Source organism: Amphiura filiformis, chromosome 17, assembly GCF_039555335.1.
Source record: "Amphiura filiformis chromosome 17, Afil_fr2py, whole genome shotgun sequence".
NCBI classification, from domain to species: domain Eukaryota; kingdom Metazoa; phylum Echinodermata; class Ophiuroidea; order Amphilepidida; family Amphiuridae; genus Amphiura; species Amphiura filiformis.
The window spans coordinates 45,815,757-45,834,207 of NC_092644.1; the positions used below are offsets into that span (position 1 = coordinate 45,815,757).

Here is an 18,451-nt window from a genome sequence, read left to right on the forward strand (position 1 = left end):
GAAATGAGTTATGTACATGTAATTACAAAACAAATGTTGTTTCAGCCCTTTACTGGCTAACTCAAGAACCATCATGACCTACAAAAGTATATCAGTGAATTTGGACGCAAATTCAGGTTATTGAAAGGTATGATCTTGGACGAAGAATAGATCACGTAGTGCGATGGACCGGAGACTTAAGGGTACACGACGTATTGTTGGTCGAATCGATTTTCATTTTTAAAATCTATATATTATTGAAAAATAACACTTTGATGTTTTGTAAAAGTTTATTCTACAAAGTACCATATACTTTGGAAAACTCGTGTGCGTTACGATTTATTGACTTTAATGAGTTATCGTAAAGTTTACTGAAATGGACCCTGTTGTTGTTCAGCCCTCTTTACACATAACTCAAAACAATGACCTACAAAAATATAGGGTATTTGAGTTCTTACGGGTACTGTTTCTATGAATAATGAAATGATCAACCTCAAAACAACCGATGCGCAGTTATTAGCCTCTATGCGACCACGCGCAATGTCATATATTCAATACATTCGGCTCTGAACAGAATATATATTGAAATATGGTATGTGTATTAAAAATGCCCCTTCTTTTAAGATGCATCACGATGCATCGTGATGCCTCTTAAAAGATGCATCACGTTGTATGATACACTTGAATTAATGAATAAACTACAATAAACGCAGAAGACGGATTATTTCAATACGTCATCTTTACAAATATGTGTATATGTACTATAACATTAGCACCTCTGTGTGACTTTGGCCTAAAACTGGTAATAGGCCTCTATACGTCATCATTTAATCTTTCTTTTCTATTTTTGGGACTTTGTGGATACTATAATCCCGAATGTCTTACTAAATATGCTCTATTTACATTGGTGTAATAACATGTGGCTAAACCTACTCAAAATACTTTTTCAAAACACCTAATATTGTTAAAAAATAGATAAAACATCAAAATCGTAATTCATAATAATATCATCATGTAAGCGCAAGAAATCAGTATCCACGATAGCTGTCGTTTGTTAGATATCTTATTTAAATATGAAATGCTTTAGAAAGTTGCAGCAATATTATCTGCAGCTGAGGTATCCAGCAGATAAACATTAAGTCAATGAACCAGGTGCAGTATATGGTCTGTTAGAGGAATAAAATCGATATGGTAATGTGCAATCCAATAGTTTTTGTGATGTTTATATTGTTCCACAAATTCATGCTAAGAGCCAAATCATGATATCGAACATTCAAAGAATAAAAATAATGCGTAGCCATCGAAGATATAATGTTTTTAACAAACATGACAATATATTATGTTTAAACACAAAATAACTATATAAAGCTAAAATCAACCACCGTTTAAAAATGTTGTAATAAATATTGGAGGAAAATGTAATAATTTGGTTTTAAATAAACTGTTATTATCTCTACCTGTATTAGCACCCGTTTCGTACCGACTCAATATTGGTCACCGCAATACAAAAGGGTATGTGTGATATATCTACGAAGCTTTACTACATTAAACAATTATTAATGATTGTATTCATTTATAAATTCAAATATTGAAACATTATTCTGGAACCAAATGAATAAGCTTAAATATAAAATTACCCTATGTATACACCAACTACGACGAACCAGTCTACAACTGCGTTACACTTGATAAATAATATGCATATGATCTGTGTTAAAGTATTATATGTCATAAACATGGCTCATTATCCAAGGAAGGTACATTAATGTTTGTCCAATCCTTAACGCCCAATGAAATTCAAACCCAATTAACAAACTCAAATGTTCAATATTCTCATTTAAATGAAACGCGAAACCAGTACAGAAAACGAAAATGGTTTACAAATCTTGCCAAAATGTTTTTAAAGAAGTCAATTATCTAGTCCAAATAAGTGTTCTGTTGAGTCCGCCAATAAACCTTATATTAAACAGTGTCTGAAGTTATTGATAGTCATACAAAGGTAAGTCAGTATTGGTCTAAATTTGGAGACTAATTTTAAAATGAAAGATAAGTAAGCCAAAGCGTAATTCAAAGTTAACGTTTATGACTAACGTTTTGCATGTCAGGCGTAAAGTGGTACAGTATTTAATTTAATGGTCCCAGTAACCGTCAAAAAGCGTCAAACACGAAACAACGTTCAATGGCGTTGGATGGATGCATTAGTCGGCGTGATTTAGACCGGGTACGTGAACGCGTCAATTTGAACGTCATGTATTCACGTACGAAAAACTAATCCTGTCTACTAAATTTGGCGTCGTTGTCGGTGTGTCGGCCTTTGAGCATGAAAACGCATACGCAGATTGGGAACGATAACACTCTTCATACTTATCCTTTTGTAAGGAATTTGTCACGTCTATTCGAAGACAATCGGGCTATTCAATAAAAATCACACGGGCTTCTTTTACGTACTGTATACTAGACATCCGTGCATGTATAGGATTGTACAGAATATAGCGGTCGTTCAATGTATCAATTTAGCACAGGTTAAATTTTTATGCCAATAACAACAATATTTCGCAACCAGAATTAAAAATTTGACCCAATAAAAATCTAATTGTTTTCATTGTTGGGCAATAAGATATATTTTACAACTTAGACATATATTTTGCTTAAAAAACTTTCCTGAGATCAAATGATATCTGAGATAAAATTATTATAGAGGTGCAAGTCAGAGGATGATTTAAGCACTTCCCAGCAAGTCTTGCGGTTAGCACAGCTGTGCGAGTGAACATGACACCACTGCCCGCCCACTGCATACACACGTGCATGGTGAAATTTGAATTTTGACAGATATATTTACAATAAAAACACCTTCTAAAGGTTGGTCGATTTCACATTTTATGTTATCTACAGTAGGTGTGAATTATCCATCATGCATACATCACTTTAGATCTGAAATCGACCAAGTAATAATGACACACGGGCAATTCTAAAACAACATCTTTTGCACAGAGTTCAATGGGATTTGAAAAGTAAAGTGGCAGTTGAAACTCTAGTGATAACACTTTTACAGTGCATGATGGGGCTTCCTTAAATCATCCTCTGGGTGCAAGTCTTGCATGGCGACAGTTTTGAGATAGAATATTCGAACATGCCCGGCAAACGGTGCATATTCTAAAAGGGACTTGAAATAATTATAATTCAGGCCAAGCTACAGTATAAACTGTAATGCAGATATTGAATGATTAATAGCCCGTGTGAATTTAGGTCATAACTGTACGACGTCAGTTTTTTTCTTCAGATAAGGTCTTTTTATGCTTCGACTCCCGAGAGATGTCAATGTCATCAGCAACAAATTTTGACTGATATTATACAACATTACCAAAATCTGGAGTAATCTACATAACAGGTACGTACTTTAATCGGCCTTCCTTTTTATTAAATTAATACCGACTTCGTCACACAATATATACATGTAGCTTATTGGTGATCTTGTCTGGACATGTTCGGTAAAATTTGTTAATAGTCTTGTCGGTAGGTTTTGATTACTTACAGCATGTCTTTGACATTATCTGTACAAGTTATGAACGTATGTGTCGTCCAAGTCACTACATTCAAATGAAATGATGGGTCGTCTTTAGCTCTCTTAGATTACAATAACTGTCCGTCAACTTGGTCAAGCTAAATATAGAATTTCAACATCCGATTTATCACAATAAAGAAACACTATTACGATATGATAAATATATAATTGTATTTTCTGTCAAAATGTCAAAAAGACTTTGTCTGAAATAAGAAAAGATGGAATTGAAATCCGTCAAGTTAATTAAATAATTCTACAGTCAATAGTTGTCATATTAAATACTGATTGTTGTTGGTCATATCCTGATCTGCCTTACATATTAATCTAAGCTAATCTAGCCAAAAACTCGTGGTGTGGGGATTTTGATCACAACATGGCGCAATGTTATAAATTGTTCAGTCGCTACATCCTTCCTCTGCTCTAATTGTCCTTCTGGACCGGCTGCGAGGTGTTTTGCTTATATCTTTACATAATATTCCGGTTTGTTTTAAATTGGGTATTATCGATTCTACACTTCGTAATATATGCCACGGTTTTTTCTTATGCCACAGTTAAGATTAGCTTAGTCACAGCGAGAAATGAATATTCAATTTGGTTGTAAGGAGAGCTAAAATGGTGGAAATGCATAAAATACGGTATTTTAATATTTAAAAATATTATGTTTATATTACCAAATTATGTTTATATCACCATTTCGACCTGTGACTATATAGGCTAATTTTATCTGTTAAGAACCTCAGCATATATAATGTAGAATCGATAGGCGATAATTGAGTGTTATCTAATGTTTAAACTTTGCAATCCCTATTTTGGAGATGTTGCGATACTTATAGTCAGTGTGTGTATAATAATTGAATTGTTGCAAAGTAAACCATTTCCTGTATACGTTTTACGTTCATACCATATTTGCAATTTCAACTGTACGTGGTATACAGATTTTAAGACACAATCTTAACCAATGTATATCCCTATGCAGGGAGTATTAATTTCTTTCTATTTACAAGTTAATAATTATGATAAATCATTAATGGAACAAATATTATACCATTCAAACCGACCTGCGGTCGCATCATCCGTATCGCCTCATTTAAACACATATCTAAATATAAATAATGATATAACATTTACAAATATAAATAATAATATGTCAATAAACTAGTGCATCTAACTATAATATTTCAGATTTTTTAAACACTTTAAATGGTCAATAATTGTTATTATACTATATAAATACTTTGAAATCATTTTGGATATTGTATGTCTTGTGTCCTGTCTCTGATATCACAATTTTACCTACAAAATTGAGAGATTAGTCAAGAAAGTCGTAACTGACATGTTGGACGAAATTGAATCTATTAAATGGATTATTAGAAATATTGGAACATGCAAACATTTAAAGCAATTAATCAAACTACATATTAAGGTCAAAATTTCAAAACAGAGAAACGCTTAAACTGCTAAATTACAAAAATGTCACTTTCGAATTCCTGGAACTAACCCTCGAAATATATTTACTGCGACTTTCAAACTGTATAAATCTGAATAGCAATGAATGAATGATTTGCTATTGAACGCTTTTCTAAACATTATTTTGCAACATATTTTAAGTTTTCGTATGTATTTGAATGTGTTTTGGGAATTGATAGCAGATATCTAAAGTAATATGATATGTTTTAGAGATAAAAAATACTACCACGGAACAAAATGAAATATTATTTCTTATAAAGTGTATATAATTTTATTATGTTAAAAATAGCAAACGAGTGTTATGTTTGGTTGAGTCTAGGCGAATGACAATATAATGCCCAAGTGGGGTTTCTCAAATACACAAAGAAACATTATATAGTATACTCTTACGTGTTTTTGTCAGTACCTTTAACAAAACGATTGATCAAAGGCATCACATTGGTTTAAATATAAACAAGGTAACATATCTGTCCTTAATATAAACAAGGTAATACTGTTTTCAGGATAACAATAAAGGATAGACTTACATAACAAAAGGCTACGATACCCGGATTTTTTCTTAAGGCCCCTACTGACTCTTTAACGGTTATAGAATATTCGCTGTAACATGTCTTCGTCATTTAAACTATTCCCGTTTCCACCATACATTCTTTAGTGGGAATTCCAATTGAATGAACGCAGCTTTCAACAGCTGCACTCGATCAAACATTCGCGTATTTTAAACTCACTGCGAAATAGAACCAATGAGTGCGTTGGCATTAAATAGCGTTACTCAGACAGTCGCACACGTTACATCGCGCAGTATTCGTCACGCTATTGAAAGCTGCGTTCATTCAATTGGAATTCCCACTATACGTAGCATATCATCGATTTTACGTCATCAAACATTCGGTAGAACTGGAAATTGAAGGGAGTAGATTAAAGACGGTTGTTTCTATGTCGAATATAGAATCTAGCGAACTTCATTAAAGTTAACAAATGCAAACTATAGATGGCGCACGGTTGTTTATGTATATCAATATTTCATTATTTGCAAACTATAGATTAATATTCACATTAAATCACCTGGAATTCTGATTAATTTGCAACAAGAAATTTTTAAACATATTTCATCAAAAAATTAAAGGAATTATTTTTATTAAAAGCCAGAAAGAGTAATTTTCAGTATCTAAATAGCGCCACCAATCTTGTCATAAATAGATACATTTTATATCCGAAAAAGCTTTAAAAATTCTATAAAAGTGAATAATTTTGTAAAAGAGGGGAAATTGAAGTTGAGAATGACTCAAAAGCATCTGTATACATTAGCATAATTGATATCAACTTTAGCTGTTTAAGCCTAAATTTTGGTTGTACATGATGTCTTGTTTGAATAACTAATAAATGATCACATCAAACAACCGTGATGGAGAGAGATGCTTGCTTGACTGGATCGGTATAAAATGATGATTAAAAGATTAGGGTGATAACTTAGCAGCAACTAACAAGCTCAGTATTGGAATACTTCTCTTGCTGTTGTGTTTCGGTTATATAAAGCGCTGTTCTATTATTTTTACTTGTATAGTTATTTTTATTGGAAGAACAGATGATTAATTGCAACTGATTGGGTGTTCACGGTTAAAGAAAAAATAAATCAAGCAAACAAACAATAAAACTGTAAATTTTCTTTAACATTTTTTTTTTTGGTCAAGCAGTAAAATGAGTTTCATGGCATAGAAACGGTACTTTAATATGCAATATAAAAAGATTTCCCAGCTGAACTATATTTTTTTATGATTATTTAATTACTAAGTGGAAACCTATCTACAGAATATATTTTGGCATGGGAGCACCATTAATATTGCAATCATTTTATGTTACAAAATCTTCGCTGCATTATTTTTCATTACCTCAAAAGATATACAATAAACTTGATATATTTTGATACCCCATTACAGGTATGGACAGAAACTATATGGTCCACAATTTTATTATTTACAAAACCAACCTCAAAGAGGAAAACAATCATTTGATATGTAACCATGTAACAAGAAAATGTTCAAGTCAAAAAATGTTTTCGCGTAAACAATGATAATCAATGCGTGGACCCTGGGTTTATATACCGAAATCCAGTGTGTACCAAAATTTCTTCCCACAATTTAATGGTCGTATTGCATAACATTATATTCAGCGCGATGGTTGATCCATCTCCTTTGTTATTAAATACACATAGTTATATTGTATGTGGGAAGGAATTTCGATTAAATAATCCTAAATACCTTTTTAAAATACTATATTTCCTAAATTGTATCACATACAATTACACCGAATATTAAATAAACACCCAGGGTACATAGAATATCCTTAAATAATACACAGAATTAATCTTTCTTTAATCCATTCAAATATACAACTGTGTACAACTATTATATAAAAATGAGATTCTTATTTCTTAAATACATCATCAAAGAGGCAATATTTCAAATGTTAACAAAACCAAGATTCACAAATAATCCATTTGTCAAACTTTCGTAATATTCTCCCGAATACTTCTTCGTCGAAAGCTATTGATGTGATTTAGTTGACTTGAACTATGTCTACGTCGTTTTAAACTATGACGTGGACTGCCTAGTAACGGCACTAACGGATCTTCATCGATGTATAGTATAGGTTGATACCGTTCCCAATCGGGAGGGTACTGATAGTTGGCTATATCCGCTGGCATAGATGGTGATTTTGGTTTGTAACGGTTTGCCTTGGACGGCAATTCCATAGAACCGTCATCCCAAATCGAGGGTGGGGAAAAACAAGATGATTTAGAATCTTTGAGATTGGATGTAGGTGCACCTAAAGCATCTGAAACTTCCGATTTTACGGATTGCATACTATCTGTCCTAGAGGGCGGTTTCTTGACTACTTCTTCCATGGCATGAAACATGTCAGTTCCTAAAGGGTCGGCACCCAGTTGACCATTGACAATTCTGCTCTCCATGTCGGCCATCTTTTTGTCCATACCGGAGAGTGCTTCAAACATCTCATATTTGAATCCAGATATGTCTTGCTTGATGCGGTTCACCCATTGTTCCTGGTTACCCTCTTCGTCGTCCCTCTTGGCGTCGAATATGTACCTCTTCACTAGCTTTCCCATGATTTCCTGTGAGAATGGTCAGAAAATAAGTTAGGTAAAACCTGAACTTAATCGATTTAAATTAATTTGTAGGCATTTTCTGACCATTTTGGTCAGATTTTGCTCCCTGAAAGTCGCCTTGCCCTCTGACCACCTTGCCCCTTGCCCACCTCCCCACCTGTGAAAAACTCCTGGGTAATGTTAGCATTTAAAGCAATACGGGTTTGTCCAAAAGTGATGTGATTATTAAATGCCCCACGTATGACGGCATGCCTCTAATTATTCGTTTCAAAACCTGATTTCAAAGGAACATCAATGCGTAAGCTGCAAGACGTCATATTGTCAAGCGCATACTTTCTTTAAATGCATATTCAGTGATTTGCTGTGATTAACACATTTTAGTGATTAAAAATTTAGATGTTAGTATCAAAGATGTGCTAACATAGCCTGGTGGTGTTTAAGCCGAAAGCCATGTCTTAAAGACAAAATAATACATTAAACATGAATCTGTAATTTCTCTACTTACGCAGAGAAATTAGCTACATGTATTTCTCTACTTTAACCAGTAGAGAAATTACCTACATGTATTTGAATGGGGCTTCGACCTTGTCAATACTGCTGTTTTCCTCGGTTTATGGCAAATTTTTCATTTTAAAAATACCTAATGACAATTGTAATGGCTTTAATATCCTTCCCCTTTAGGCAATTTATAAACAATTTTATTTCTTATGCTTTCGCTGGAATCACTGAATATACATGTAGCTTATTGGTGATCTTGTCCGTACATGTTCGGTAAAAATTGTTAATAGTCTTGTCGGTAGGTTTTGATAGCTTACAGCATGTCTTGGACATTATTATCTGTGCAAGTTATGAATATATGTCCAAGTCACCAAATTACATTCAGCTGAAATGATAGGTCGTCTTTAGCTCTCTTAGATTTAATAATTGTCCGTAAACTTGATCAAGCTAAATATTGAATTACAACAGCCGTTTTATCACAATAAAGAAATATTATTACGATAACATAATTGTATATTCTGTCAAAATGTCAAATAATATTGAATACTAATAGTTGCTGGTCATAATTCCATTTCCTGATCAGCCTTACATAGTAATCTAGCGAAAACTCGTGGTGACAGAATTTTTTCTCACAACACGGCACTATGGTATATATTGTTCAATTGCTACATTCTTATGTTCCTCAAGTCTAATTGTCCTTCGGGACCGGCTGGGGGTGTTTTGCTTATATATTTACATAAATGCCATCAGCCTACAATATTATTAGTTAATTGTTACCAAGCTCAAGAAAAACTGGCAAAAAAAACCAGTTGCTTGCTTTCTACAAGTTTGCGAAATCTATTGATTCACACCCATACGTAGGCTAAATGGCCACAGGTGTTAACCTTCTTAAGGGGGTACTACACCCCTGTGGTAAATGTGTGACTATTTTTGTATTTTTCTCCAAAATAATAACACACTGGTAACAAAAGTTATGTATTATTAGGGGCAAGGAATCAATTATTACACTGAAATTTCAGTGACTCACGACAAGCGGTTCCGTATATAGGAAATTAGATACATCCTATTTCGTATCATAAATAACGAACCGCTTGCCTTGGGTTACTAAAATTCCAGTGTAGTAATTGGATTCCTTGCCCCAATAATATACATAACTTTTGTTACCAGTGTGTGATTAGTTTTTGAGAAAAATGCAAAAATAGACACACATTTATCGAGGGGTGTAGTACCCCCTTAAAGGTACGTTGTAATTATCAATCTCTTACCTGATACTGTCTATTACGCTCTTCCATGAAAGCCTTGCTCCTTTCCTGCATTTAAAATGTTGATATTGTATTTAATAGAAATAATATAGCAAATAAAAGTTCACACAGAATAAAAACTCACATAGTTAAGTTTTTCTATTCCTTTCATAAATTTAATACATTGTCTGCCCATATAGAGAAACTATATCATAATGCTCTGCTTAATATGAATAATATATTCAATTGGTTAACTCATATTTATACATTTTGTATAGCCTATTCCATTGAAATCATCAGCCTTTAAAACGAATCACATTAAATAAGCTGACAGTAGTTGGCCAAGAAAGAGCAGGTTGTATAATTTTCTATGCATTACATCTTCTCCTTGCCAAATTGAAGAAATATTTTAATAAGAAGGCGTCAAAATACACGTTTCCTGTTGTGATGTACACAAATAGAAGTAATGAAAGGCATACATATGAATAAATATACCTGTTTCTTTGCTCTTGTTTTCTCGCCGCGACACCAATCTCGAAACCACTTCATGATGTAATAGATCGTTTTGGGTGTAGGAATACAATTGAAGGGCACAGCAACGGTACCACGACCTTCAAAGAAACTCATCCAGAGTCTCGATCGTGAGAACTTCCACTGGATATCAGCATCTTCCTACAAAGGAAACAGAAGTGACAATGTTGTTAGGTACTTATTTATATTTGTCATCTCATGAGCGATCTACCGACACTATTGGTAACATGTGATTATATGATACATTTGATACAATATTAACTACTAAAATAACAATGATTATATATCTGGAGGAAAAGAAGTCGAAGAGAATGAGATAGCGACATTAGAACATTACGGACGAAATATCCAATGAAGATTGACGTAGAAAAGATGACATTACTTGATAAAACCGTCACTGACTCAGTATACAAAACTTTTTGGAGTAACATGAAAAATGTGCTTTTAAAATGATTGGGTGTGCGACAATAGTGTGTACATATTTGGCCACGGTGATTTGCAACAGTAGCGGCTACATAACATGAAACTGTTTTCTGATCAGTGAAATTTACTGTTTTATGGTAAAAGTTTGATTTGATTGCCAGGTGTTGCCTACTTTATGATACGGATATTCATCAGGTACCTGTAAGCTTTAACAAAGAGCTCGTAAATGTTTACCAAAACAATGCAATACAATATCTAAAAACCTGTTTTGACCATTGCAATGTTTTTGTTTTGAGATGTTTACTTAATAATTAAAATGACCTGTCTGCAGTAACAATTAAGGTTTAGATGGAATGACCTGATTAAGTATCCATTTCTTACAGATATATTTGGTTGGCCATGGAAAAACACAGTACTAGAGTTTCCTGATGTTTTCAATTCAAATAAAGTGTTTGAGACTTTCAGTCTATTCATATCGTAGCTTACAAATATGTAGTGTTCTTAACTAAGATAACATTACGGTGGTCAAAACAGGTTTGGAAATACAATGTATAATTTGACAATTTACAAACTTTCGTTTAATAATACTAAGGGTTGATTACATAACACCTTTACAGCACTTCGGTGCAGTACTTATAAGTATTATCTTGAGTGGCCCATTGTGGATAAACTGTGACGGAAACATGTTTTATCAACTCGATGGTTCTGCAGCGGAAAGACTTATGTCCATTAGATGTTATATGTATTAGCTGTGATATACAACCATGTACATTATATACCATATACAGTACATCAATGCATGTACTATGCACATACATACAGCAGCTACAGGACATACGTCTTTCTGCTGCAGAGTCATCGATTTTTTTCCAATCTGTTTAATATGGTTGGTTGCACCAGTATACTTCAAATTCGCCATGAGGATCTTGACCTCATGTACCGCAAACTGGGATAACTTATGGGCGTATCAAATATTTAAATTATTCATATCCGAAACTTCTGCAAAATTGTATTTGATTATTAAGACGTTTAAAGCTGTTGAACGGTAACACTCTTATGTTGCAAAACAAAGGGGCGGAAGAGATATATATATTATATATAAATATAAATCCGGATAAAGCGACTCTTTGGAACGAATTACAGATATACTTTATCAGGATAATCGGGAAGATATGGGATGTCTGGCTGGAGTTACATTGGTTCAATTGCTTTTGTTACCCAACTTTGTTGCTCCAGATTTCTATCTTTTTTCTCATGATTGTCGGAGCATGAGTTTGTTGTTTCCAAGTCGAAAAAACATTCATCTAAAACCATGAAAAAAATTAATTTGCATTGACATTGGCCACCGCGGATTTTCACAAAATCAATAATACATTTAATAAAATCGTTACTTAAGGACAATCAGAGATTCAATTGGCCTTTTCGGTAAATCCAATAATTCTTTGCGGTGTTACCCGATATGTCGCCATTTGACGCCATGCCGATGCGCACATCGTTTAGCGAACATCGTTACTGCACATTGCAAGTCGGCGTGGCGTCAAATGACGACATTTTGGGTCTAACCGCAAGGAACTATGGGATTTACAGAAAAGGTCAATATACCAAAATTTTATATCTAAAATAAAGGTCCTCGCACAAGCGAGGCTGTGGAATTCGATAAGCAGATTAACATGCACACTCAAGCAGTCGACGCTTGGGATATAGTCTTTACCAGGATCATATGAAGATCGATGAGCAATAACAATTTTGTTGAAATGGGCAAAATGTTTTGACCAAAACCAAACAAATCTCAGATTGTCCCTTCAAATGCATTTCAAATGTTATATACCATATAAATATTATTAGTGTATATAAATATGAGTATGAGCTTGAGGCCTTCAAAAATGTATCTATAGAACCATTGGAGATCTAAATAAATTGTGTCTGCCTCATCTGCGGGATAACTTGGATTGTTGTCCTTGGTTTGAATAAGAAGATTTAATAGAGACATGGAGGTGGGTAACATGTGTCAATATGGATCAAAGTTACTCCAGTTTACGGTACATGCATGCTTTGACGAAATATTACTACGGTGACATGAATTACAGTAACAAACCTTATTCTGGTAACCCTGGATAGTTGGATATATAGAAATACAAATTTATAGAGAAAAACAATACTTTTAAAAAAATGGTTTTATGATTCACCGGTTTCTTCTCACAATTGTAAATATTTTCCTCAGAATTGTTTTCAGAGTTAGTGTTATTGAATCTTTCAAAAAGAACACAATAAAGAAAAGGAAGGAAAGGTCGTTTAGTGGATATACTCCCCTTGTTATTTACGGGGCAGTGAATTACCTAAAGAAAAGTTAGAGAACATAGAAAGAGTTATAAAGAAACACATGCACAGTTGTTAAAGATATTAATAAGAACCAACTATTTACGAGTATGCAGCAGACCAAGCATTGTTAATTAGGTGCTTAATTGGCATCCATCAGAAAATAGTTTTTAATAAGTGTTATGTGTTATTACTTTAATCAAACAGCATCATGCACAAATAACAAGCTCGATAGGAATTAAAGAAAATATGAACATAAAAATATATATCATTTACCTCAATTCTTGTGTAGGTGTTGCTCATCATAGCAATTAAGACGTTGAGCAGTACAACAATGGCTATGACGTGATAAGCAGCATACAGAGCTGTACCAACGAACTCTGTAAACACGTGGTCTATTCCTTTCAGATCCAGAATTTCTAAATCTGGCAAGCCAAACAAGGCCCAAAACAGTGTTGCCATGGTGTCCGTTATTCTGTAGAATAAAAGGGGTTGAGAAAGCAGAAAAAATTTTTCGTTTATTAAGAAGCCATCAACAATTAGCTCTGTTGATTATAACCAACAAAACCATGCAATATAGTATCAACTTTTTTTATTTTATGTGTCTTTAAGGGGGTACTACACCCCTCGATAAATTTGTGTCTATTTTTGCATTTTTCTCAAAAACTAATAAAACAGTGGTAAAAAAAGTTATGTATATTATAGGGGCAAGGAATCCAATTACTACACTGGAATTTCAGCGACCCAAGATAAGCGATTTGTTATTTATAATAATAAATAAGGTACCGCTATGATGTACCTCGTTTCCTATCATATATACTGAACTGCTTGTCTTGAGTCACTGTAATTTCAGTGTAGTAATTGGATTCCTTGCCCCAATAATATACATAACTTTTGTTACCAGTGTGGTATTATTTTTTGAGAAAAGTGCAAAAATAGTCGCAAATTTACCACAGGGGTGTAGTACCCCCTTAAGGCGAGTCGGAGCATTTAGCCCATATTTGTCCAGTTTCGGTAATACAGTTTATTTCTAACGGAAAATGAGTCCAGAAAGCCACTGGTCACATTTCTATGTATTGCTGTTATTGAGGTATGACCAAAACAAAGGTTTGCGCTACTCCCCTCCACAGGAAAAATCAGGCACATAGGGGAAATAATACTCATTTCCATGAGACGTGGGATCGCACGTATTGAACTTATACATTTCCCTGTGCATGTGTGCTTAATTTTGCTCAATATTTGAGCACAAACCCGCTAGCTTAGGCACCGCTCAGACTCGCCTTAAACATACCATTTTAATATGAAAATATGATTCAATCTAGCTTGCGACTTACGTTCCAAAGGGGGGTCTGCAGTGCAATCCTGTTCCCTGGTCAATACATACACTCCTCGAAAATTCTGTATAATACCAGAATAGCTGATTCATACCCAACGAGAAGGCAAACCACACAAAGGAGAATATAAGTAAAAACTTGCTGATGTCGAAGATCATACCACCAAGTGAAATCTGCATAGGTCCGACGTGCCGGTTCATCACAGTCAAAGAAATGGGTCTTAGAAAGCTCATAACTTTTGCAACAGCAAATAATCCTTCAGATATGAGCATCGGGTGATATTTATCCCAGTTTATCCTATGACCAGTTATGTTACCGACACCAAAGTCGATTTTATTATCAAGACCCCTGCGGCACTCCCTCGCCTTCGTCTACTGTTAGATACGGACACACTTTCACTTGAACTGCTTTTCAAAGCAACCACATTGGTGTCAAGATCTGACAGAACTTTACTCAATCTAGTTATATTGTGATATACAGTTGATTCAAATTGGTCTTGATTCATTTGTAGATTGTCGATTTTTTTCGACAAAGCTTTAATTGATGAAAGTATCAGTTCCTGTTTATCTTCGTCATCGGGCGGTACTGTTGAAAAAGGTTCACCAGAACCTCCACTGGTCGTTGTGTAATCTGGTTCAAAAGTTGGTCCCGTATTGTAATTTGTTGGAATTATTTCAAAACTCCCTGTTGTGGTTGTCGGATCTCCAGGCTCCATCTGTTGTTTACGAAACTGTATAATAAGTGTCAATAATTCACAACACAGAGGTTATTTAGTTTTCATATTTATAAATAAAGCTTCATCCAGATTTAGTATTACAATACCAATTAATTAGATATCCCAGAAAATGAATATAAACATTGAACATGAATACAATATGATATTATTTGATGATTCTAAATACTAAACAGCTAGAATGCCATATTATAATCGTAAAGGTTTAGCTTCTACGGATTAACAGAACAAAACAGGATTAGAATGTCAAAAATAAAGAAAATTACAAGTAAGATTTCATCATTTGTTTTCTTGAAATATATTTTGCAGCTTGTGACAAAAAGAGCACAAATATCTCTCATTCAAGTATAAACCGTGTACTCATTGCAATGTTTACCAATTTAAATTCTACAATCAAATCCTGTCCACCGCTATCAAAATCGTTTATCTGTTTGCAGCGATTCCATCAGTAAATATTTTTATTGTTGACAAACTGACTGAAGTTAGTTTAGGGTTCAGGATAAAGGTTAGGATTTGAGGGAACGAATAATGGTTGGGGTAGGTTATTGCTCTAAGAGCTTATTTCCAAACCGTGTTCAATCCATGTGCTTTCTTGTGATACGTTTTAAAATATACTACTTTTATGTTCAAATAAGTTATTTTATTATTTATATCCATGATGTTCCTGTTTTGTGCTACTTAACATAATTATTATACATTTTAAGGGTCTATTGCCATTTTGTCTAATACTATTTCGTCTAATTCCCGTTTAGTCTATATTCAATTGGTCTATTACCAGAAAGGCTAATTGCCACGTAGTCTAATAATCATATAGTCTAATGTCCATTTAGTCTAATATTGTTTGTTTGGTCTACTAACCATATAATCTAATAACCATTTGGTCTAATATTTCTTTAATAACCATTTGGTCTAATACCCATTTGGTCTAATAACTGTTAGGTCTAATACTCGTATGGTCTAATAACCAGTTAGTCTAATACCATTTCGTCTATTTATTAATAAACTAAATGCTTGTAAGACTAAATGGTTTGTAGACCAAATGAGTATTAGACCAAATGGCTATTAGACCTATTGGTTATAGACCAAATGGGTATTAGACTAAATGGTTGTTAGACTAAATGGTTTTAGACTTATTGGTTATTAGACTAAATGGTTATCGGACCAAATGGTTATCGGACCAAATGATTATTGGACGTAATAGAAATAGACCAAATGGGTTCAGACGAAATGGATGTAAACGAAATGGATATTAGACCAAATGGCATTAGACCAATTGGCAAACCCCCATTTTAAGCATTATAAATCATCAATTTGAATATAAAAAGCAGTACATTTCAAATAAGTATCACAACGCCACACATGGACTTGACACGGTTGGGAAATAAGCTCTTCTTAATAGAACACCCATATAAGAAACAACCTGCAAAGAAAATCACTCCCCTGGATAGTTTGAAATAGTATCATAATGTGCTTCAATTAAGCACAAAAATGTTAGTTGCTCACACAAGTGAACATTGGATCTGGAATGAAGCATATTGTTTGCAATATGTGAAAAGAAATTAAAACACACACTTAAGGTGGTACTACACCCCTGATAAATAAAAATAAATATACACTGGTAATGTTATGTAATTAAATCAATTACTTCACTGAAATTTCAGTGATTCAAGACAAGTGGTTCATTATATATTAAGAAATAACATTCTTGCAGTACCTCTTTTCTTATCATAAATAACGTACCGCTTATCTTGAGTCACTGGATTCCTTGCCCCTACAATATACATAACTTTTGTAACCAGTGTGTTATTATTTTTGGGAAAAATGCAAAAACAGTCACAAATTTATCAAGGGGTGTAGTACCACCTTAAACTTGTTTATAATTATCTTCTTTTTTTTGTACTTGAGCAATGTATACGCCACTCCTATCGGACACACCCCTCTGATTATTTTGAGAATGGTGCATCATATGCGGCCTATTCTCGATCAATTTGATTGATCAATATCAAAGACCCTAGATTCAAGAGTGGATACAAAATCTGCTATTGTGCACTCTACACACGAACATCAATAATGATTTTATTATCCAACCATCAGAATCAAACTAGACTAGATATCTTCAATAATATTGAAGAGAGATATTATTTTGTATCCAAACCTGCATTTAGGGTCCCCAATATTGATCAATCAAATTGATCGTGTATGGGCCGCATTAGACGGAATTAGGCGCAGCTCTTGGGTGACGCTCTTCATTGTACAACGTAGTCTATTTTTCACAATACAGGTTATTTTCTTATTATGGTTATTCTTAGGGTATAAGTATGTGGGTAAACAGGACGAAATATGTCAACAAGCCAGAAACATGTGCAATTGATTTGTTCCCGATTATGTTGACGTGTTATTAAATGTTATTAATGGGTTTTTTGCTTGCGTAGTCGTGTAACAATAATATAATTGAACTTTCAGTAGATACTTGACTTAATTGCGAATTACTATGGTGAAGCAATATATAAATAGCTCGTTACTACTTCATTATTTAGTAGTTCTTTTTATCCTGTGCCCTATGAAAAAAAAATCTTGAATGGTCTACTCTTCACACCAAATTATAACGATTTTAAGAATAGAAACATTTGTTATATTGAACGTTAAACATTTTATCATTCAATATCAGCTAGCAACGTTTGCACAGTATGTATGTTTTGTGGGACATGAGAGCACATCACATCAGACACATCAAATTGCATTCTGAATTCTGATATCAAATAATTTTCGATATAATGCAAATTGTATAGCAAATTATTACAAATTGATATTTTTGACATTTAACAGTCTTCGAAGTAAACTTTATAATACCAATGATAGCTGCGAGGAAAAGCCGACCATTTGAACATTTTGACTTTTCGTATTGAAGATATACATTCCCTCTCCCCAAGGACCTCAAATTGTAGGTCTTTTTAGGAACAAAATGTATATCTTCAATGTGGATGGCTTTTCCTCCCAACTACAGACACTTTAAGTACATATTATTAGACATTAATTTAACCCTAACACTGGACCCTGCTTTTTGGGATCGGAAGTCAAAGAAGATCCGAAAAAGTCAAGGAGAAGAAGAATTTTTTGGCACCCCGGGATTCGAACCTATGACCCTCGCATAACCCCATGATCACGGACCGTAGCTACACGGGTTATTGCTGCCCGGCCAGCAATTCCGTGCTCATATACGCGGCAGGCACACGCTTGTAA

At 33.9% G+C, this 18,451-nt stretch overlaps 2 protein-coding genes across 2 annotated transcripts in view; both read right to left on the reverse strand.

The window, feature by feature from the left end:
* The window catches only part of LOC140137875 (short transient receptor potential channel 4-like), a 236,144-nt gene that overhangs the window by 36,676 nt on the left and 181,017 nt on the right, over window positions 1-18,451 (reverse strand).
* Window positions 6,277-16,067, reverse strand: LOC140137874 (transient receptor potential protein-like). Its single transcript, XM_072159678.1, is given in 6 exon segments — window positions 6,277-8,141; window positions 9,899-9,943; window positions 10,370-10,546; window positions 13,421-13,619; window positions 14,479-14,819; window positions 14,822-16,067. Coding segments are annotated over 6 exon segments (1,767 nt in total). The 5' UTR covers window positions 15,194-16,067; the 3' UTR covers window positions 6,277-7,508.